Source organism: Acomys russatus, chromosome 10, assembly GCF_903995435.1.
Source record: "Acomys russatus chromosome 10, mAcoRus1.1, whole genome shotgun sequence".
NCBI lineage: Eukaryota > Metazoa > Chordata > Mammalia > Rodentia > Muridae > Acomys > Acomys russatus.
In genome coordinates this window covers 23,447,695-23,470,733 of record NC_067146.1, presented here as the reverse complement: position 1 = coordinate 23,470,733, position 23,039 = coordinate 23,447,695, and the positions used below count along the sequence as shown (strand labels likewise).

The 23,039-nt window shown below is 40.0% G+C and overlaps 1 protein-coding gene across 8 annotated transcripts in view; it reads left to right on the top strand.

The window, feature by feature from the left end:
- Nucleotides 1-23,039, top strand: part of St7 (suppression of tumorigenicity 7) — a 236,349-nt gene that overhangs the window by 164,953 nt on the left and 48,357 nt on the right. For all 8 annotated transcript variants that reach the window (XR_007831283.1, XM_051151888.1, XM_051151889.1 and 5 more), the window contains one exon: nucleotides 12,110-12,224. Coding sequence is in view for 7 of the 8 variants with exons in the window: in XM_051151888.1 (XP_051007845.1) it covers nucleotides 12,110-12,224 (115 nt within the window). In the remaining variant the exon portion in view is untranslated. The remainder of the gene's footprint in view (nucleotides 1-12,109; nucleotides 12,225-23,039) is intronic.

The following is a 23,039-nucleotide window of genomic DNA, read 5'->3' as shown; positions in this document are numbered from 1 at the left end:
TTTATAGAACTGTGTGCAGAGGGAAAAGCAGTCAGGGCAGCTTAGACTGTCATGGTAGCAGAGGAGAGTGTAAAATTATTAGTCTGTACATTTGAAAGGCATAACCAAGAGAACTTGCTAATTAACCAAATGTGCAGTATGGAAAAGTGGAAGTCAGGATGATCTAAGGATCTTGCCTTCAGAAAAGCAGTCCTGTCAGCCACAGTGTAGAAACTAAGAACACAGCCAAAAGGAGGTTAAGAATTCTGTCTTGAATAGTTACAGTGAGAAATCACCTGTAAAATTTTACCTTAAATAACGGCATGACATTTTGTAGCCTGTAATAACTCTGGATTTTTTGAAGTAAAGAACCTACTAAATAGAATGAAGTAATGGCATTTGAATTTCTAGAGGCCTTGTAAGTGCCGCTGGCGAGATGCTCCACTTGTTCCTATGGTGCCTGGGTGATGCTGCATGACCAGTTCCTGAGAAGCCTCACTACTCCATCTTTAAACTGTGTAGTATGGTGGCACGTGTGCTGATGTGTCTGTGCCACTTAAGTCTTACCTCTGTCACTCAGTGCTGATTTCAGTCTTGTGTGTTCGCTCAATTTACCTCTTGCAGTCAGATGTCCCAGCTGTGGGTCTGGTTTCCCGATGTTGTCAAACTTCCTCTCACGTCAAAGGGTCATGCAGCTCTGTAAACTTTGTTGAGTACTATTTCACTCCGAAATGAAGGTTTTAGACTTTTATCCCATTTCTCCTTATTGACTTTTAATTATTATTGTGTGGAAAGCAACAGAATAATTACTGATTGTTTTCACTTACTTTCATCATTCTGTGTCTGTCGTACTCTTCCCTTTTATTCCTTCCAGAAAAAATGTCTTCTGTATGTCTAACATTTGGAATTTTTATTTTATTCTTCTAGTGTCCAGAATTTATTAAAATCTACATTTACATTTTTAATCAACTATTAAGCTTACAAATACCTGCCATTTGTTCCCTCATGATGTAGCTATCTGCATGTAACCCAAACAAGTTTTCACACTTTTATCAGAATTAGTCATTATTATACCTAGAAGCTGTAAATGGTTGAAAAACCAAAAAAAAAAAAAAAAAAAAAAAAAAAAAAGAAGAAGAAGAAAATGAAGAGGAAGAAGAAGACAGAAGAAGAAGACTCAAACTCTTAGTATGGCTGCATATTCTTCCAAAGTAAAACTATATTACTATATTTTCCTCACTGGTTAAAATGTTAACCACATTGGGTTGCTCTTTATGCCAAACTTGCTTCTTGTTTGGACTCTGCCCAGGATACTACCCCAGGTCCTCAGGCTTTCATGATATCTGTATAAAGGATACGGTGAGGTCAAAAGTAGACTATGCATTGAGAAACCAAACTCTTCAGTGTTGATGTTTGTAGCTAGTATAAAACATATCAACTTGAAACATATCAGCTTGAAACAAGCTGGAGTCATTTGGGAAGAGGGGCCTCTCCATTGAAATGCCTCTGTAAGACTTGCCTGTAGCAAGGCTGTAGTGCATTTCTTGATTAGTGATGTCAAGGGCACAGCTCACTTGAGGCAGTGTCACTCCTGGGCAGCTGGTCCTGGGTTCTATGAGAAAGATAGCTGAGTATGCAGTGGGGAGCAAGCCAGTAAGCTACATTCCTCCATAGCTTTTGCTTCACTTCCTGCCTCTAGCTTCTTGCTTTGAGTTCCTGTCCTGTTTTATCTTCATGGTGGATTGTGATTCAAACATGTAAGCTGAAGTAAACCATTTATTTTCCAAGTTGCTTTTGATCAAGGTGCTTAATTACAGCAACAGAAACCCTAATTATTAGAAAAGGTAACAACAGGTGCTAGGGTAATTATGGCATGAGCTTCCAAGGAGCAGGTACTACCATCCAACAGCTAAATGGAAATCACTGTGCACTGTGGAGAACTAGAAGCCAGTGCTACTTTCTTCCATAGTTGTGGGAGCAATTAGCTGCAGATGAAACAGTAAACTCAGACCAGGGGTTAACTAGCTACCAGTTGTTAATGAATGTACTTAGTATCTATGCATATGATTGGGAATATATAGGCATGGATGGGCATAGGTCACAGGGAGGTTCAGTGGAAAGATAAGGGGAGGAAAGAGAGTTCTAGAGGGCGAGGAGATTGCAGAGCAGCGTGTAGATGAATGTAATAGTTTGGAGTATAGCTCTGTATGCCTGTTGTCCTAAAAGAACCTCCCGTTGTAGTTACTTTCCATATACCTTGTGAATTGCCTGCCAGAGTATTTGTTAACTCAGCCCCAGGTAACCAAATAAGTTAATCTCCCGAGTCATGCTATTTACTGTTGCCCATATGAATGTGGAAGACTGTCTGCCAAAAGCAGTGATTGTGGTTTTGGCATGAAAAGCTCTTTCCAACAGACATTTCTAGTTAGTATGTTTAGCTGCTCATTGGGACCATTCTTGGAACAGAAAAGCAGTGCCATGCCATTTCAGAAGGAAGGATGCACAAGGTCCTCTTTCCCTTGGGCCTACTTCCAGTCATCCAAAGTGTGCGTTGACTATTCCAGGCTTCTTTCTTATCTCAGAGTGATGCCACACAAGATTTAAGTTGTTCAAGATGATACAGAAAAAATTTTCTCCAAGAATTACCTGGAATTTTGAGAAAGGTATCAATCCTAGAGGCTCCTGAGACTGGGGAGTCCATCTCTGGGAGATACCTTCTGTAGTAACAGATGGAACAGTGGTGCTGTCAGAACTTTGGATTTGGGAAGGAGAGTTCTTAAATGTCTTACAGTAAATGAAAAAAAAAATCCTCACCGGAGAATCTGAGTGGTGGTAGTTCTACACAAGGAGCAAACACAGAGGGAAATTCTATTCTGAAAGGATTTTTGTTAGGACTGTATGAACGCACAGCTTATATAGATACTGAAAATTTTAAGAAAACGTTCCTTCTATGGAATGAACAGTGCATTTGACAGGAAGCATCAATAATCATGTAGCCCTTTAGCCCTTGGAGTGCGTGAGATACCAGTTTTATTGTCAGACCCTGGTCATGCCTGCAACTGGTTCTCCATATGGATACGTACAACTCCAGTGTGGGATCCAGTTCTTTAACCAGCATCTGTGCACATCAGACTTGAACATGTGACTTTTCAGTAGGTGCAGTTCAATATTTGCCTTTTAATTAGTTGTAAAAGTGTCATATTCTTATTAGTGTATGTTTGAGCCTCTGCAGGGTGCATTTTATAGTATCTGTGTAAATGGAATGCTCCTGTGCCTCTGAGGACTCTAATAAGTAATTCATTCTTTCCTGTCATGGCCCATAGTGTCAGTAAAAATAAATGACAAAATAACAGTCATGCAATGTAAAATGTCTTTTCTATTTTCTATTTATGCCTGTACTTGAAACTGATTAAAAATGTCAAACATGCAACACTGACAAAATAATGTCTGCTTTTAAAATGTAATACAGGCCAAATTGTTTAAACCTTAATTAGGCTAAGCTTGGGCTGACCTCAGTAGGAATCTGGCTGAGGCTCTATGTTAATTACCTTTGCCTTAAAATATGTAAGTTTTCCCACTTGAGAAACAATCCATGGATAGCTAAACTAATAAAGTGTTTAAATAGATGCAAATCAAACTTGAAAAGTTTAAACTGTTGTTTTCATTCTGTAAGTCAGCTGAGAAAAAGCATACAGACTGTAGTTCTAAATTATGTCCACAGAGCATTTCAAATCCAGTGAATTAACTCTCCTCCTTCGTCCATTTGAGCTCATAAATGTTAACTTCAGAAGTGTTTCAGATTCTTCCATTGAAATAAACTTAAACTGACAATAGCCAGATGATGTAAAATTGGAACTGAAACTCTATCCATGGCCCATCCCATGTTCTTCCTCATCAGTACTGGAGGACTCATAGGAAAGTTAGTGTTTTCATTCTACAGAAACTGTAATATTTAGGCAAAGCAGGACATATAAATTTCTTGCTGCCAGGAAAAAGCAATTAGCAGTGAGGAGAAGACAGAGGGAAATAAATAAACAGAACTGTGCTAGATAGTAAATTCAAGGATTTATTTAGAATGACTTGGCTTATAGAAAACAGGCCTCAGCATTTATCATATGCTTTCATTCAAGCTTGAATGGGAGCTGTGGTCTTTTTTTAATAGGCAAATTATGTCACCAAGCCGTTTTTTGTACTCTATTTCTAAATAAATAAGTAAATAGAGATAGAGTATGCTATGTTCTGCAACTAAACTCAAAAGGAAACCAGTTATACCAGAGCTAAACAAATAGCACATCAGAAATTCAATATAGCCATGTCAACATTGTATAAAGATGATGGCCTCATGCTTGTCTGGGAGTGTGTGCTGGGATGATGTGTATGCCTTGTGAACTAGGCGCTACTCCTCTCTTGTTGGTGAAAAGATAACTCACCCTAGAAGGTCCACTGCTTCTGAATTCCAACTCATATTTTTATCTGGTGCCCGATGGCCATACTTTTGATTTCTATAATGTGCCTTCTCTCCACGTTGGATGAATCCTTTTATTTGGAAAACAATGGGCTATGAGAAATGAATAGGTGTGTGTGTGTGTGTGTGTGTGTGTGTGTGTGTGTGTGTGCGTGTGCGTGTGTGCGTGTGCGTGTGTGTCTGGAAATGATAGAACTTTTACGACACACCCACAAAGGAATTAATTAACCAGTCTTATTTAAGCCTAACCCCAACTTCACCCCCAAGAGTCAAATAGAGAAGGGACTTATGCTATAGTAAGCTTGCCTCCCAAATCCCTTTCAGGATGAGTTAATGATTTATGTACTTCCTCATAGAAGATCTGTCAGTAAACTTACTTTCTCAGCATAGGTCAAAACCGAAGACTTAGGATTATAGGTGGTGGTCATATGAGCTTAGCACTTATTTGATGTCATTGTAAAGATGTCATTGTACAGTGTATCACACTCTATAGGATCAAATTATTTCAGGAGGAAAGTTTCTAAGTATTTATTCAGATACAACTTTTTTTAAAGACAGTATCTCACTGTGTAGACCAGGCTGGCCTTGGATTCACAAAGATCTAACTGCCTCTGCCTCTTTAAGTGCAAGGGACTAAAGGTGTGAACCACCACTCCTAACTGAGGCACCTTCTTAACACATTCAGAACACTTTAAGGAGCTACCAAATCAAACCCTTAATGTAAAGGAACAATTTTGCCTCCAAAGTGAATTAGACAATAGGACACATGAAAATATGTGTGGCTGGCTGGGTTAGGGTCAGGGACCATGAAACCTGAGCTCTCTACAAAGAACTACAGACAACTAAGGAGTGCTGGGAGTGCAAGAAATAGATAACGTCCATGACTGAAGACATGCCAGTTAGTTATCCAATAACAAATGGTTGGCCCTGAAAACACGCATACAAGTAATATTATACAGACCAAATAGGCTGTATTTAGAAATATATATGTATATACATATATGCATATAACAAGTTAATGAAAAAAGAGGCTGTACATTTGGAAGAGAGCAAGAAGAGCAAATGGAAGGCTTTGGAGTAAAGAAAGGAAAGGGGAAACAGTGTAAGTATATTAAAATCTTAAAAAATAAAAAATGATTTAAAAATAATAACAGAAGGTCAATTAGAATATAAGAAAACAAAATAAACCTAATAGAAATTAACCCTTCAGATTTTGAGAAGTTATATATGAAAAATATTGAACATCTTGGAGAAATTTGCAATACAGAATAATATATAAACAACATGTGTACACTACCTGGAGTTGAGTGAATTTTAAGCTCATTTTCATGATTCTGTATTTTAGAGCACATTTTTCCATGCTACTTATTTACTCAAAACTGCTTGATTTTTGTTCGCATTAAGACCTTAGATCCCAGCTCATTCCTTCTGTCTGCTGAACAGCATTTTGTCATGTGAGTTGGCGTCATTGAGTCCGTGCAGTCCTTATTTCAGCACAGCTCCCTCTCCTGTAGTATGCACCTCAGCTGGTGATGACCCCTCTGATGATGAGGTGAATGGCCTCTGGGACCTGAGCCAGAAGAGGAAGTGGTAGGTTGTAGGGAAGGCAGTCTGCTAAGTCAGCTGTGGGTGAGAGTTGTTGGGCTTTGAAAGTATGATATCATTGAGAAACACTTTTTAGAAAAACCTTTTGGGTTATTAACCGTGGGTTGGCAAATGAAAGACTGTGGTACACACACAGCCTGTTACCTGCTTCTCTAAATAAAGTTTTATGAGAACACAGGATTTCTTACTCATTTACATATTGCCCACAGCTGTTTTTCAGGTTGTAAGTATTGAGTAGTTGCCATAGAGACCATATGTCTTGAAACACCTCCAATGGCAGCTTCTTGGCTTATCCTACTGTTATACTATTCTCTGTTATCACTATTTAATCCTTTTGTTCTCCTTTTTAAATTGTCTGTTAGGAATCCCCATAAATAAATGACTGCAGAAGGTGATAGAGGTAGTAGAAAATAGGGTGTGAGGGGCCAGTGAGTTAGGGAGATGGTAGAAAACTGGAGAAGATGCCAAGCGAATGGAGACCCAAGACAGAAGACAACCAAGGCTCAGGGGGCTAACTGCATAAAACACAGCAGGCTGTGAGTGGCAGTGGGGCTGGATTTCAACTCAGAAACAACTCCAAAATAATGGTTTTTCCCTCTGTGGTACGGCTGTTCCTTTAAACCCGTGTACACACAATGCAGAGGAGAAATATAAGCATTGTTTCAGAAGCTAAGTCGGTCAGGTCTCCAGACTTGGCAGTCCTGAGACTGGAGCTGTGATGTGTTGAAATTTGGACTCAGTACTGATGACTGGGTTTGAATCATAGTCCCAGCATTAACCTTGGCTGAGTCACTTGAATTTCCAGCCTTCATTGTGTCGCCGTGGAATGGCGGTGGGAGGGAGCTCATCTGAAAAGTGAGGAGGGTGTCTGAGGATCTCTGTGGGCTCCTTTGCCTCTCGCTCTCTGTGATGCCATGGCTTTAGGAGGTGGCAGTTGATCTGGGCTTCGGAGTGTGGGGTGATTTTGACAGGCTGCCTTGTAAATGAAGAGGCAAGGTATTCCAGGTGGTGAAAACAGTTTGAGCAAAAACACAGTGACTAGCAACTGTAGAAGGAATTCTAGGAATGGTGTATACTAGTGCTTTCTGACAGGGCCAGGGTTTAACCTTGCAGCAAACCGGAAAGCCTAATGGGATCGGGCATGGAACTGAGACAGCACCTTAAGTTAGGTTTAGGGTCTGGAAATTCCTTCCTGCAGCTGTAGAATTTTAGAGGTCCAGTAATGACTAGTCCTGTGATTGGCTTCTCCTAAAATTGGCCCTGGGGATAGAGACCTCTGCATCATCTATTGCATGACTGAGCAGCTCTTACTGTAAGAAAAGTCTTCAGAACATTGAGTCAAAACTTCCAGCGTCTACTTGTAGCTCTTCTAGCATGTAGATAACGGGAGATCATAAACAGCAGAACGTGTTATGGGCTGTGTAACTCAAAGGCCTGACACAGACCCAGGACATGATGAAATTCTATGCCTCTTCACAAAGGAACAGATTTTAAAAGCAGTCCATTCATAGAAAAGTACTGTGCATCCATGTCGGGTCAGTTAGCATGAAGCAACAAGATGGTGTTACTGCTCGCAGGGAGGCTGGAACAGCAGGCTGTTGTAACAAGGACTCTGGCAGCTGGTGGATGAGAGAGACGGAGTCCTAAAGTTTTAGGAGTTGGTCAGAGTGGCTAGGACCGAAGAATGCTCAAGGAAGAGGGCTAGGCGACAAAGGTATGAGTGGATGAAAGCAACTGAAAGACCTCAGAGTAGAACATGGCCTGTGTGAGCCTGAGCTTAATAAGAAGCCAGTACTTTTTCTTACAATTAATTTTAACTAATGTGTGTGTGTGTGTGTGTGTGTGTGTGTGTGTGTGTGTGTGTATTATAGATGTATTGTTTGTGACTGAGCACTCCATTGATACCCATTTTTGAACTTTGACCAGTTCTAGATTTCTGAGGTAAACTACCATCTACCACACAAGAACACTACTCTGATGCAGGTTGAGAGCTGTGGGTATAGAAATACAAATTTAGACAGCAGTTTGATACTTTTCTCTTTGGCAGAGTAATGATAGTAGGTTCACCCTTGGCATCTTTGAGCTTCCCAACTGTGAGTGCTCAGCCATATTTATAGTAAGTAGCATGCACGTGTTTCCTCCTGTGGAACACCCCTTAAATCTGGTACACTCAGAACATTCATACCACTAGTACACCCATGGACACAGTTTGCCAAATGGGGTTTTATTGTAGTTCACAGGATTCACAGCTGGTAAGATTGTCAATGACTTCCCACTTCTTACCCCAGTAGCCTACAAAGCACCCTCAAGTTCTATGAAAATTAGTCAGCAGGGAGAAAATGTCAGTATCAATTTGACTTCTCTATGTCCTGTGATCATAGTGTATGCTGGTTCCTCCAATAGGATTTTACCTCCAAGGAGAACTTAATTTCTAATAACTATACATAATAGACAAAAGACAGTGACACATAGTATATATTACTGTTTTATAATGGATCACATTTAAGGTGATTGCATTTTTCTTTACTGTAACAAATAATGTGATATCGTAAACATCTTCTTTGTAAACTTATATTCACATCTGACTAGTGTTTTAGAAGAAACACAGATGAGCATGTCAGTGGTCTACAGGAAAAGTCTAGTCGTATAGAGTCATGAAAGATGATCTTAATGTGTGTTTAAAAAAACTTTCCAGCATGGTTGCAGAGGTTGAGTTGGAAAGAGCTGATACCGAGGTAAAAATAAGGTTTCTCATGGTACACTTTAGCTCAAAGTATGAGGGTATAAGTAAAATTATGACACCAAGATAAAAAAATTGTACTTATTTTTCAGTTTACCACTGGTGATTGTACTTATTCTTAATGTACTTATTTTCCTAACAGATTTGTGACAATTTGAATGCTATCTATACATTTTAAATATTAAAGCCACCAGGAATTTCTAAGGTGTCAGTAGTGGTAGGGACCAGATATTAATGGAAGATAGTACTGTGCTCCAATACAGGAGATACCAAGGATAAGGGAAAGCTTTGAAAGGTTGGTCTAGGAGAGGGAAACTTTTATCTGAGTATTAGGTGTCATATTTTATGGACACAAGGTAAAATTGCCAGAAATATAGTTTATAAATTGATCTGATCTCTTAGGTCAGAGGGCAGAACAGGTGTTTGCTATGGGAGCTCCTCACATGGAGATGACAGCACTGGGGCCCTACATACTCAAGTAGTCTTCTCTTTTCTTTTTCTTTTTTCCTTTGAGACAGGGTTTCTCTGTGTAGCCTTGGCTTTCCTGGACTCACTTTGTAGGCCAGGCTGGCCTCGAACTCACAGAGATCCGCCTGCCTCTGCCTCTCCAAATACTGGGATGATGGTGTGCATCCCCATGCCCGGCTACACTAAAGTAGTTTTCGGGATCAGATGTACACATGTGTCCTTAGGCTTTTATTCCAAATCAGCATTTAAGCTTTATCAACTAATATTTGGAATTACATTTTAAAATTACATAATATGACTTGTGTCCTTGAAATTTGATTATTACTTGAAAAATTGGTCAAAAGTGATAAATGTTTAAATGTTACAGTTCAAAAAATGTCTTTAATGTGTTTCCAGCTGCTTTATGACAGAGAACTTAAGTTCTAACAAACTTTAATTAGAAAAAAATGAAAAAAAAAATCAAAGGATGATGTCAGCCAGAATCAAAGTGAACCAGAACAAGAAATACTTTTATTAGTTACAGAACATCCACAGTGTGTGAGGTTGTCTTGTTGGCTTCCTTTATAGCAATGAAAATATTGCAGGCCTTTTTCAGGGAGTTCAGACATTTGGTCTTTTTGGACACAGCATGGTTTTGATAGGTGTTTTTAGCAGTAAAATGATGTTCTATTAGGTTTACAAAAAAAATTAAAAGATGTGCTAAATGAGTCATGGCTTAAAAAAAAAACCTAAAGAATATTGAAAATGTTCTTATCAAAGGAAGTGGACAGTCAACTCCATGTGTCTGCTGGTTTCCTGTTCAGTTGTAAATTAGCCTATTGTCTTAGGGTCACTATTGCTACGATGGAGCACTGTGACCTAAGGCAAGTCGGAGGAAAGGGCTTACTTGGCTTACACTTCCACATCATAGCTGATCACTGAAGGAAGCCAGGATAAGAAATGAAGCAGGTATGGAACTTGGAGGGAAGGACTCGTGCGAGGCCGTAGAGGGCTGCGGCTTACTGTTCATCATGGCTTGCTCAGCCTATAGAACCCAAGGTTGGTCACTGGCCTGGTGGTGACCCCAGTTGAGACTTTCTACTCTCTAATGACTCTAGCTTGTGTCAAATTGTCGTAAAACTAGCTAGCACACCTATACTTCATTATTATTTATCCCAACATTGTTTCTACCATGGATGATGACCAAAAAAAAAAAAAAAAAAAAAAAGATTTATTAACATCTTAAAGTGCATCATATTATAACTGAAAGTAGTTGTCCACATAGAAGACTGAGTAGATCAGTTGTTTACAGCCTTCCTTAGGCTGTGATCATTAAATGCAGTGCCTCATGTTGTGGTGACTCAGCCATAATATTATTTTAGTTACTATTTCATAACCACAATTTTGCTACTGTTATAAATAATAATGTAAATATCTGATATGCAGGATATCTGACATGTGACTCCTCTTAAAAGGGTCATTTGAGCCCCAAAGGTTTTAGGTCATATATGACCAAAAGGTTAAGAACCACTGAAAAAGATCACCATGAATTTACTTTATAGTCTGGTCCTCTCCCCTTCAAGATGCAATTTAACCGTTCTGTAAGAGAGGATTTACTAGGAAATTCTTGCTTTGTCTTTCTTTCTCTTACTTCCTCATGAAGTTGAGCACTATTATGTTTTAATCCCTTTGGTCCAGTCCTCTGTATCTAGTTGGAAAGTAATGCATGTTCCTTTAATCTATTTTCCTGTTATAAGCACAGCTCTTGCTCTTTGCCTATTCAGAGAACTTCATCCAGTCTGCCAGACTCAACCTGACTACAGAGTAACTTGATGATGTGCCTAACTGTCCACTGTTCTCTGAAATGCAACAACCTTGGCAATATGGCCTCTATTCATTCAGTCTCCACTTTGTTAGCCCCTCAAGATGGACTTATTCTAAACAGATTTTTTTCTTGATCTTTTGCATGTTCATCGTCCAGCTTGCCCCTGGGGGTGGGGAGTTCATGCCCACCTCCTGCCTCCAGGCTGGGGTTTTGTCTGACTTAGTCTTGCACCATGTTGTGCTGACATAACAGGACAGCTGCATATATTAACACACATTGGCTTTTACCTAGCATCTCTCAATGAAAGCTGAGGTTTGAAGGCTGGGCTAGGCTGGCTAGCAGCAAGCTCCAGGGTGCTTCTCTCTCTGCCTCCACAGTCTGGAAACTACAGAAACAAGTCCTTGTACCCACATTTCTTTTTAACATGCGTGCTAGGACTCAAACTGAAGTGCTCGTATTTATGTGGTAAGTGATTTACCAGCACAGCCATCTTCTCGGTCCCTATATATTTATATTATACAAATATGTGACAATTCTGTATCAGTTATACTATAAAAATAAATATTACCTTTTATGTGTGTGCACATGTGCATGTGGAGGCCAGAGGACAATGTCTAGCATCTATCTTGGTTTCCAGTTCTTCCCCCCCCACCTCCTTTCTTCCTTTCTCCCTTTCTTTTTCTCCTCCCTGCTGCTTTTTTTGAGATAAGGGTTTTCACTGAATGTCAAGCTCAGTGATTCAGCTAAACTAGCTGCCCCAAGGACTCATTTGCCTTGAGCTCTCCAGCAGAGCATGGAGATTACAGGCACATACTGGAGGGTTTTATTTGTTTATTTTTGTTCTTAGTAAGGTTTCTGGAGACTGCACTCAGGTCCTTATGAGTACATGTGAAGCACTTTTCTGACTGAGCCATTTCCTGAGCCTCAAGAACTATTTCTTAAAATACTTGACTATAAGAATCATCCTACTACACGGTTTATTCCATAAATATAAATGTGAAAGTATAAGACATATTATTAATTATTCCCTTGCTCTCTTCTTTCCTAGTTAATGAAGGAGTTCCCCCTCTTAAGCATGTTCAATATCCATGAGAACCTTCTAGAAGCCCTTCTGGAACTCCAAGCTTATGCTGATGTCCAGGCAGTCTTAGCAAAGTATGATGGTAAGTTCTTGGGTATTTTTATGCATTTGAGAACTCCATTCTTCTTGACATAATCCAGTGATTAGATAGGAAAGACAATTTCAAGCAGGACTTTAATAATACTCTAAGAATTGTCACCTATGGTTTTATGGTGGTTAGTCTTTAGCGCCTTCAATTTAGAACTTACCAGGGCAGAACCATTATGTAGCTTGTGCTCCACTTTTACCAGAACTTGGCACAGACTCTTGCACAGCCAGGCAGCTGTGTGCTCTCTGCTTGATTCCCTCCTGATCAATCTCACAGCACATGTGAGATCAAGCAGCACCAAGAGATCTTCCCATGATACCTTGCAGGTTCACTATGATCACTGTCTGGTGGCCTTGTAAATATTCTAGAGCAATGTAGAACTAATTGCCTTGGCACATATGACAGTGCAGTAACTGTTTAAAGAGCAAATTATGTTCCCTTGCTGTAGATCTTCTTTAATAACCGACACCCCATTTCTTTACATGATGTCTTCAAAGCCCTTCACCATTGTGGTTGCTTCCTCATAAGCTTATTCTACTTTACCTGTTACTAATGAGTTAGGGAAATGAACCGCTACAGTCTAGAGAATTAAAAACTGGTCTATTTACAGTGATATCTGTGAATGTAGTATTTGCTTAATAGTACAAAATTATATATATAATTTCTTACCATGCTTAGGCTCTATAAAACTCCCCATTCTTTTGACTTATTTCAGTAATTCTCTCTATAGAATGTGTTTGCTTATAGATTTGACATTATGGCATTGTTACTTAAACATAATAATCTCTTTGCATTGTAGAATATGCTTTCTTTAGTAAGCTTTATTAGTCCACTTAAGAACTATTCAGATTACAGATTTCTTGTAGTTCTTCAAACATAGAGAACAAACGATATCATTTGGATTTTATTTTTGACACAAGAATTCTTCCTAAGGGAGAACGGTGTTGTTATCCCGTGCTGTTAAGGAAACTGAGCTTTTGTGTACATGTTCCTGTTTGTTTTTTCTCAAAGTCTTGCTCAGATTGATGGAAACTAGAAGCCTCCATTCAGCCAGTGATGGCTTCAGGTTGCCTGTATAGAGAAGCACACACTGTGGAACAAGATGCACACTGCTTAGGATGGAGCTGATTTTAAAGTGTCTGGGGAGCACTTTACAGTAAACATACTGAAGAGTGTTTGGCCTTCACATCAGCTCATTTTTATTCTCTGTTTATTCTCTAGAATCTCACTCTTCAGTTGAAGCTTGGAGATGTAAGGTCTACATCACTGTGGGCACGGTGTTCATATAGTGAGTGTCTTTTATAGCAAAGGCATTAGTCTCATGCCATGAGTTACCTGGCAATGCATTTTGCCCAACACAGGGTTCATGTTCTCATCATCAGAGCTGATCTGCACTTAGCTTGATGAGCTTTAAGAAGTAAGGATTTAACCAGAAAAGCCTTTGAGATCTCAAGTCTCAAGACTCCTTTCATGAGGATCTCAGTTTATTACAGAAATCATCAGCCTTGTGCTATAAAACCGATTGCCAAGTAAAGAAATGAACTCACTTGGATTTTTTCATTGTCTCGATGTATCCCATTGCATAGCCTCCATTCCTCAACAATCAAAAGCGTATTTATTAAATTCTGATAACATATGTTCGTATTGCTTGTTACAACAGCCCGTCCCACCCTCCACTAAAACTTGGCTTACACTTTGAAAAATTCCTTTATTTCAAATGGACAAGCTCACCCTATCAAGGCCCGTGTTGAGCTTTGTTTATGTTGTGTACCTGGCAACAGAAATGATGTTCTTGTTCATTATTCATGGAAAAAAGAGTCTCACTGGTGGCAGGACACAGTGTTGCTGAGCTGCCTCATTAGAGGCTTTGAGTCCAGCAGTTGTCAATAGAGTGCAGATGACCTAACCCCCACTGAACTCTGAGCTGAGTCTTGGTGCTGACTTGCTCGTGCTTGCATTGCTTACAGTAGAAATATAATGAGCTGCCTGCTGAAGTTACTCTTCTTGGGGGTGAGCTGCAGCCCCTTAAGACTGGCAAAACATGTCTCCTATTCTTTAGTGCCTCCAACGGCTTGGTTCTTTCAATTTCATCCCTGATGCTGTTCTTGAAGACCGAAAGGGTCTTGACTGAGCTGCTAGCCCTTTATCTGCCCTGTACAAGGAAGTGAGTATCTTGGAGCTCTTGGAGTACACAGCTTATGAGGCACCCTGTGTTTTGCCCTGGTTCAAGTTCAATCATTCTTATCTAAGTTGCTAGAGACAGCATTTTGAATTGGAGCCCTCCATCCCTCTCAGCGTCACGCCCAAAACAACAGGATTATGTTATCTCTCCCAGTTGGAATGCTGTGGTTGGGTGGCTGTTTCTGGGATGGTTTATGGGTACAGCAGGCCTTTAATGTTTGGTAAGTGGCTCGGTTTTATAAGTCGTCTTCTGGGAAGTGACATGAAGGGATCAGCGATGCTTTTCTGACCTTTGTAAAAAGGATTTAGAAAAATGGCAAGAATGGAGAGGAAAAAAACCCTGAAACATAACATGCTTTGGAAAGAAGAGGAAAACAAAATGTATTTCCCCTTGCCTCATTCTTCGTTACTATTATAAAAAGAAGGAGAAATTTAGCTTCGAAATTTTTGAGGTTGAAAATTCTTGATATTAACAAATTTTTCTCCCAATGGACCCTGTGAGAACTCCTTTCCTAGGATTACGGATCAGTTGGTCACCTTTTGTCATTGCACTCTAGTTTTAATTTTGTCACTGAGAATCATCTCACGCTTTGCTACACTACACGTTTGTCTGAAATGCTGCCCTGTCCTTTCTGAGAGGGTTTCATCCATTTCAGTTTTCAGTTTATTGACCACCACAACACCTTTCACACAATGACTAAAGCAACAACAGGAGCAACAGCTAGCAAAGCAAGTTCTTAGAATATGCTGGTGTCAGACATTGTCTAAGCTTTCATATATGACTGAGTATTTGGCAGGTATTGCTCATAGCTTCGTTTTGGATTGTGCGATGTCTGAGAAGTATGTTGTTCACAGTAATCCCCAAGTTGTCAAAGTAAAGCCACATAGATACAAAAGAGATCAGCTGTGAGCAATCATTGCTTAAAATGATTTGATCTTATAAGAAAGAAAAAGTCAGTGATTAAAGCCATGGTTGTCCGCTCCAGGCCTATCCTCTTCACCGTCACATGTTATATATGTTAGCTATCCCCTCACAGTAACCCTGCAAGGAGGCGGCTACTCCATTTCAGCAGATGCACAAACTGAGGTGTTGTGAATGTATGTAACTTGCATCATCACACATTCCTAGATAACTTGCAGAGCTGGGATTCAAATTCATGTAGGGTTAGCTCTAGTCATGTGTTTTCCATAAATGTGAATCTTGCTGCATTGATGGACTCTGCTTCTTGTACAAAGGCATGAAATATGTGGGCTGGGACAGCGGTGCCGAGTTTCAGTGATCCTAAATTGCCTTTTAACCATTTGTCAGGGAAGAGTTCTATCTAAATTTGCTTGGCTTTCTGATGCTATCTTCAAAGTATGGCTTTCTACCTTCTATGCACCTGTTTATTTTTGTCAAAAATGATTTGATGTATAGCATTCATTTGAGATTTATCATATTTTTTCCAGCCATGTGTTTGTTATGCATGGAATATTTTTACTATTATGATGTAATCAGAAACTTCTTTTAGAAGCATTGTGAAAACCCATACAATCTAGTTTTAATTTTGTCACATGTTTATCTGAAATGCTGCCCTGTCCTTTCTGAGAGGGTTTCATCCATTTCAGTTTTCAGTTTATTGACCACCACAACACCTTTCACACAATGACTAAAGCAACAACAGGAGCAACAGATAACAAAGCAAGTTCTTAGAATATGCTGGTGTCAGACATTGTCTAAGCTTTCATATATGACTGAGTATTTGAATCACCCTTCAAAGAAGTTTTTAGGCTACCTAGGTTGAAAACTTTAGTCTCAAAGCTTAAGATGGTAGAGTGGAAAAGAATCCATGTATCTTATTTATTATAACCTGTGCATTTCAATTTTAGAAGACTCTCACAGCACCAATGAATGTGCCTGTGCTGAACACACAGTGTAATTAGAGGTATTTGTATCTGCTGTTTTTAGTTAATGACCCTTGGGATCCAAAAAGCATCATGGGTGGAGTACTTAGCCTTCTAAGCCTCCATTCCTTATGTGGAAATAACTTGCTTAAGATAACATGGCAGGTGATTTGCTGTGAGGGTTAGAGAAATGTAATTCATTCTTAGTATTGAGAGCTCTGGGGCACAAAGTAGGGGTTGAGAAACTATTAGCTGTTTTACAGAGCCCAGTTTGCTGCTCCTTGGGTTTTTTTTTTTTTAGCCTTGATCAATCTTATATAAATAGAAAGCTATATATAAAATGTGAGCTGAAATATAAAGAGTCAGTCCTGTTCACCCACAAAGCCAGTGTATGCCCTATTATGGTAATTAATTATAGAAATAATATAACTTATGTACAGATATTTGATTATAAAAACAGAGTTGCTTAGGTTTATCTGAAAATAATTCGTAACACTTTGGGAAGCTGTAAACAGAAGCATTATGGGTTTTGCTCCTAGTACAAAGACAACGTGTTCCTCTGGATTCATTTAACAGAGACAGTTGATGGGAGAAAGCATTTAGTTTGGCTCACAGTTGCAGTCTGCCATGTGGGGAGGTACAGCACAACTGCTTGGTCTGTGGGGGTGCAGGCTTTCTGCTCCTACTTCTCACATCTTGGGGGACTGCCCAAACCCTCCCCCCAGCAAGATCATATTATCTATCATCACAGTTTGTGTGAAATGGTCACTGGACACCCTGCCTTTGTGGTCAGTCTGTTTTCTCTCTTCCTTAGAAGAAGCCAGGAATAAGAAGTATTCAAGGTGTCAGAAGGACCAGTGAGTAAGATCCATATTCATCACAATCAAATCATTCAGACCTTAAAAATGGTACATTTTAGCGAAACAGCGAACACAAGTTTTAATACCACAGGCACAAGTAACTTCTTAAACATTTACCACAAAGTTAGGCTGCTTTAGCAAATGAAGGTTTGAAGGGTTGTCATTCCCATTTAGTGATGCTTAACCTCCATTCCTTGGACTAGCTGCTATGGAAAAAGTCAAGTATATTAGGCAAGTGATTAAATATAATTTTAGTATAAAAGATGGGCCAATGAACTAGTTAGTTCTTCAGACAAGGAAATGATCATCACCACTGATACCATGAGCTGTGGCTTCAGGTTTGTAAGCATGAACCACTGTGAGTGATAGCCTGCCAAGCTCTAGACTAGGTGCCTTCCTGATTTGGACACCAGAAGCAGGTCTGCCAAGAAGTCTAGGCCTTTGAGATCCCAAATGATCGGCTGTCAGATGATGGCCAGTGCACATAGCAAGCATGAGTTCTGATAATGGATGTCATTTCAACAAGAACTGCATGCATGAGGAACTTCTGTCTCTGATGATGGAGAAGACTGTTCGTGAGTACATACATCTGTAATGCACATAGTTGGCACACTCACAAACCCCCTGAATTTATGTTGGCTTTGGTAATTCTTATTGCCCAGTTATCATAATTTACCAAGGTAACATTCCTCCCCAGCCAGCCATTACCATCACTGAAACTGCCGTGTTTGGCTCCAAAGCACCAGCCACAGAAGGGCCTTTTGACAGAACTTCTGGGGTAATCGAGTCCAAAAGTTGCAAATCACATCTGGTGTTTGGCTTTGCAGCAGAAGATGAATTTTTCTGGGTGTAGCTGAGCGCATGTTCTTTGCTCGTCCCCCTGCCCAGAATTACTAAGGCCATGTAGAATTTCCCGATTGAATCACTGAAATCCCAGACGGCATATTTTTTTTTTTGAGGTTTTTGTATATCAATCCTTTTTATTTCTTTGGTGAATTTTCCTGTATGGTTGAAAGGGGACCTTGGATTAGCTTTCTAGAAGGTGGGGCAAAAAGACCTCACACTGCCTGGAACTAACAGCGAGGATTTAAAGATAGATTTCTACATTGCTGTTGTTTTCATCGAATCCTGACTAGGCGTAAGAGTAGGACATTTTTTGTGTACTCCTGAGTAGGTGAAAGCGTAATGTAGCAGTAATAGCACTTAACAGTCCATAAAAGGTTATGAAAGAGGCAACTGCTCTTGTTCCTTCATCTTTTGTTTCTGTTTGTTTGATTCACGGCTCCAGGAGAGTCTGTGAGCACTACCTTTGTTGAGTTAGTGCAAACTTCAAGTGTGTCTGGCAGAGGTGATGTCAATGTTGCCAACACAAGAAGAGGGACACAGAATACCATATCTGAAATGCTTGGAACCGGATGTGTTTTACATTTGGAGGTGTTTATTTTGAAGCTTGTCATTTTTGCATAATTGAGTGTTCCTAATCTGAACATTTCTAAAAATCTAAAGCTATTTGAATTGTGCTTAAAGTTTTGGACTTTGGAGCAAGCACAGATGCTCAACCTTTGCTTGGTTCTGGATTGCAGAGAGTAGTTAGGATAACTTTTTCAAATAATTTCATCAAGGATCTATTAAAACAATATATAGAAGATGCTTTCAGGAAAAAAAAAAAGAAGATGCTTTTAGGTACATCTGGGTTCAGGGCTTAATGTGATCTATTCTGTGAAACTTTGTTTCTACTGTAGTATAGAAAAATGTTATATAATGCATATGAATGTGTGTGCGCACCCCCCTCAATAAATGATATATTTGATGAAGGTGAATCAGAACTTGGTATATATTTTAAATATACCATAAGATGTGTAGACAAAGAATGTCTTTGAGATCAAGCTGTTTCCTGTTTTGTTTTGTTTTGTTTTTTTGGGGGGGGTGGCTCCTGTATAACGGAGTAGTTATTCAGAACATCTGTTGTTAGTGAATGAATCAGAAGTGCAGATGCCATTATAGGGTAGTGTCATTTGTGAGGTAGTTTGGGGTTTATTTATCTGCTGGATGCTACCCTTCAAAGCTCTTTAGAACCACAGATATGAGACTTCACCCCCAACTGACCTGTCTCAGGCATAAGAACAGTAATGGTCCATTAAACCACATCTTGATCATTATCATTGCTAGATGAACAAAAGAAAATGAGATCAAAGTGATTGGCCTCTTAAACTGTTTTATCTTATCTGAAGTTTCGTTCCATAAATTCCTCTTCAAGATTATTGCATTGAATTTTTGTTCTCATGGGCCGTTTATAACTTTGGAAAATTCAAGTCGTCCCCCCAAGATGACCTTCCTCAGCAGTGTTCCAGGGCAGGCTCTAGGAGGAGCCAGAAGAGATGTGCTTTGCCTTCCTCGTTGCAAGATGGAGATTCTTCTTCTCTTCATCCCTATTTCATCTCCCTGCTTCCTCCACCCTGCCTGTTTTCTTCCCACCGCTGTTTCAATCAGGCATCTGGATGAGAGCACTAGCAAGTTGTTGTATCTCCTATTGGAACTCTAGAAGCAAATATAGTTGCAAGGCACACATCTTGAGAAATAGCTCATTCATGGCCCCCTCTTAAAATTCCCATCAACACTGATTACTTTTGTCTTTCAGGAGATAAATTAAATCTGGATGGTGTCATATCAGATGAGGCTAAGATTGAGAAATTTGAGATATAGATACATTAACTTAAATTTTATTCAGCATACACTGACAACCAGGTACATTTCAGACTTTGCTTGGTGTTGTGGTTACAAAGAGCTCAAGATACACAGCATTTACTTTTCACAGAACATCAGTTGAAGCAAATAAGGGAAGAACCAGGCACTGGAAAGGATAAGGACTAAGGTAGTATCTTTTAACCTAAGGTGAAGGGCTCTTTCTCCCAGCAAGGAGAAGTGAGGAGACCCTTCTCAGAGGAGGGTCTGAACTGATGTGGGCAGTGAATGTGTTGTGCAAAACAGAGCATATGGAAGCTGGGGGCATGACCAGCATGACTTGTGTGAGAATTTCCCCATTTTCCACACTGCAGAGGGATGGACAAGATGCACAGCAAGTGGCAGAAGATACATGGGGTGAAATGCATAGAGAACAGATCTCAAAGGCCTTGAGTCTGGCTGGGATTTTGTTCTAAAGGGCTGTGAGAGATCTAGAGGCAACCACAAAGGAAAGTTTCCATCTGCCCTTAGTGTGCAGAGCGTAGAATAATGGGATCACACTTCGCCGTAGTGACTTGAGGTGGTTGGGAAGTATGGTGGTTTGAATAGGTACATGGCCCCCAGAGATTCATGTGTTTGAATGCTTGGCCCATGGTAGCGAGCAGTACCATTAGGAGGCATGGCCTTGTTGGTGTAGGCGTGCCTTGTTGGAGTAAGTATGTCATGTGGGGGTAAACTTTGAGGTTTCCTGTGCTCAAGCTACACCCCTTATGGCATGCAGTCTCCTTTGTCTGCCTGTGGATCCAGATGTAGAACTCTCAGCTCCTTCTTCAGCACCATGTCTGGCTGCATATTGCCATGTTCTGCCATGATGATAATGGACTAAACCTCTGAAACTGTAAGCCATCCCTAGTTGAATGTTTTCCTTTGTAAGAGTTGCCATAGTCATGGTATCTCTTCATAGCAATAAAATCCAAACTAAGACAGTAAATGAACACTAAGGCAATTTAGGCCTGAGAGTGAAATAATCTGAAAAGAAATAACTTCCCAACACTACAGTTGAGCACCATGTGATCCCCAGGGGCACTTGGAGGACTTTGTAAACATCAACTGAAGTCTGTGCGAAGTGGCAGGCCTAGTGTAGATGCGCTTCTGTTTTCTAGGTATGCAAATCTTCTTCTTGTAAGATACTGTCACATTTGCTCTCTGCTAATCTCCTACCTCTGGGAAATTGGCTTATAAAGACACTTGCAACCTCAGATTCTCATCTAGGGAATGTGCTTAAGACACAGGGAGGCTACCTGGCGACACAGTCCATCAACACCCATCTACTTTTGCTGGGCTATATGACAACACGAGGACAAGCACATGGGTGGTGACGGGAGGCAGAGAACTGGTAAAACACCCCAACGCCAGAACTTATGACAATGAAGTGAATGCATAGGTAGTTCTATGAGTTCTGTTTGCTAATCAAACCATTGCTGGTACTCTAGTTACTGCTAGTACTCAAAACACAAGAATGATATTCTGCTTAATCAAATGGTCAATTCTTAAAAGAAGAAACTGTATCATAAGTTCAAGAAAGGAACATAAGGGATAGAAATGTTCCTTGAATTTAAAACAAATAACAGCAAAAAGCCAAAGCCACATGTCTTTTCTTTAGCTCAGAGGAAAGATAAATGTTCACTCACAAATGGAGATTCATTGAATATAACTGACCTGATGTTGATGGATTTAGGGTAGAGTACATGAAACAATTTCTTTTGCAGGAAAATATTTTAAAAGTATGGGTGACTCTGAATGATGAAATTATAGTTACTCCCAGTGGAAGTGCAAAGGAAATACAAACTGTTGAAGCCTGTGAAAAGGTCAGCATGGCTGCCCTGCTCTGGAGAGCTAGATGGGGGAGTCAGCGGGATGTGGTGGCCGCTGGTCTTTAGGTTAGTAAGAAGCGTCATATCAAAGGAATCAGGTGTGCACTGATGAAACAGTACCCACAATGCCTTCCTTTTGGCCCCTGTGGGTGTCCATGGGTGCATGCACATAAACCTACAGAGAGGTACAGAAAAAGAAACATAATGAACATATCAAGTGACAAATAACAAAGTACCTACAAATCAGGCATTTCCAGTAAGCTAGTGCTTAGGATAGTGCAGATTTGAGGGGAGAAAAGGTCTGGTTTTGTTTTTTGAAGAAAACAGTTTTATTTTATAGATTTGACAGAAATGAAAGGAGTTTATATGTTTGATGTGATAGAACTAGGCTGAGAGATGATGCTACCCTAATAAACCTTTGGGTATTTTAGGTAGCATGCTAGATGGAGCCTTAGGTCAAATAAGAACATCCTATTGGGACTCTAAATGAGAGAAGCATGGGAGAATAGCAAAGTAGAAGGATCCAGAGGGTCCTAGAAACCTACAAGTAGAACATTATGATAGGCAGATTTGGGCCCAGGGGTCCCACTCAAACTAAGGCACCAGCCAAGGACAATACAGGCGGTAAACTTTAAGCCCCTACCCAGATCTAGCCAACGGTCAGAACATTCTCCACAGTTGAGTGGAGAGTGGGATATGACTTTCTCACATACTCTGGTGCCTCACATTTGACCATGTCCCCTGGAGGGGGAGACCTGGTGGCACTCAGAGGAAGGACAGCAGGTAGCCAAGAAGAGACTTGATACCCTATGAGCATATACAGGGGGAGGAAATCCCCCTCAGGAACAGTCATAGGGGAGGGGAATAAGGGGAAATGGGGGGGGGGGGGAGGGAAGAATGGGAGGATACAAGGGATGGGATAAACATTGAGATGTAACAAGAATAAATTAATTAAAAAAAAAAAGAATAAATGTTTTAACAGAGGATCCTCGAAAAGATGTCTTTAAGACAATCACTTTTGCCTCCCCTTTTAAGCAGTTACTTCTCTAATCTTTTTTTTTCTTAATTTTTTATTTATTTATTATAATTTATTCACATTACATCCAGATTGTTCTCTCCTGGCTTGTTTCTTCCCATTCCCACCCTCCTTCCCTCTTCTGTGACATCATGGTCTATGCAAAACAGTAAATAAAGTACAAGATAACATGAGAGGAAAAATAAAAGCGAATATCACAACTGGTAGTTTTGGATAATGACAGAGATGTGGCCTAAAGGTTGATTTTTTTTTCGATAATTTGTTGGTAACTCTCAAGAGTTTGGTTAGCCAG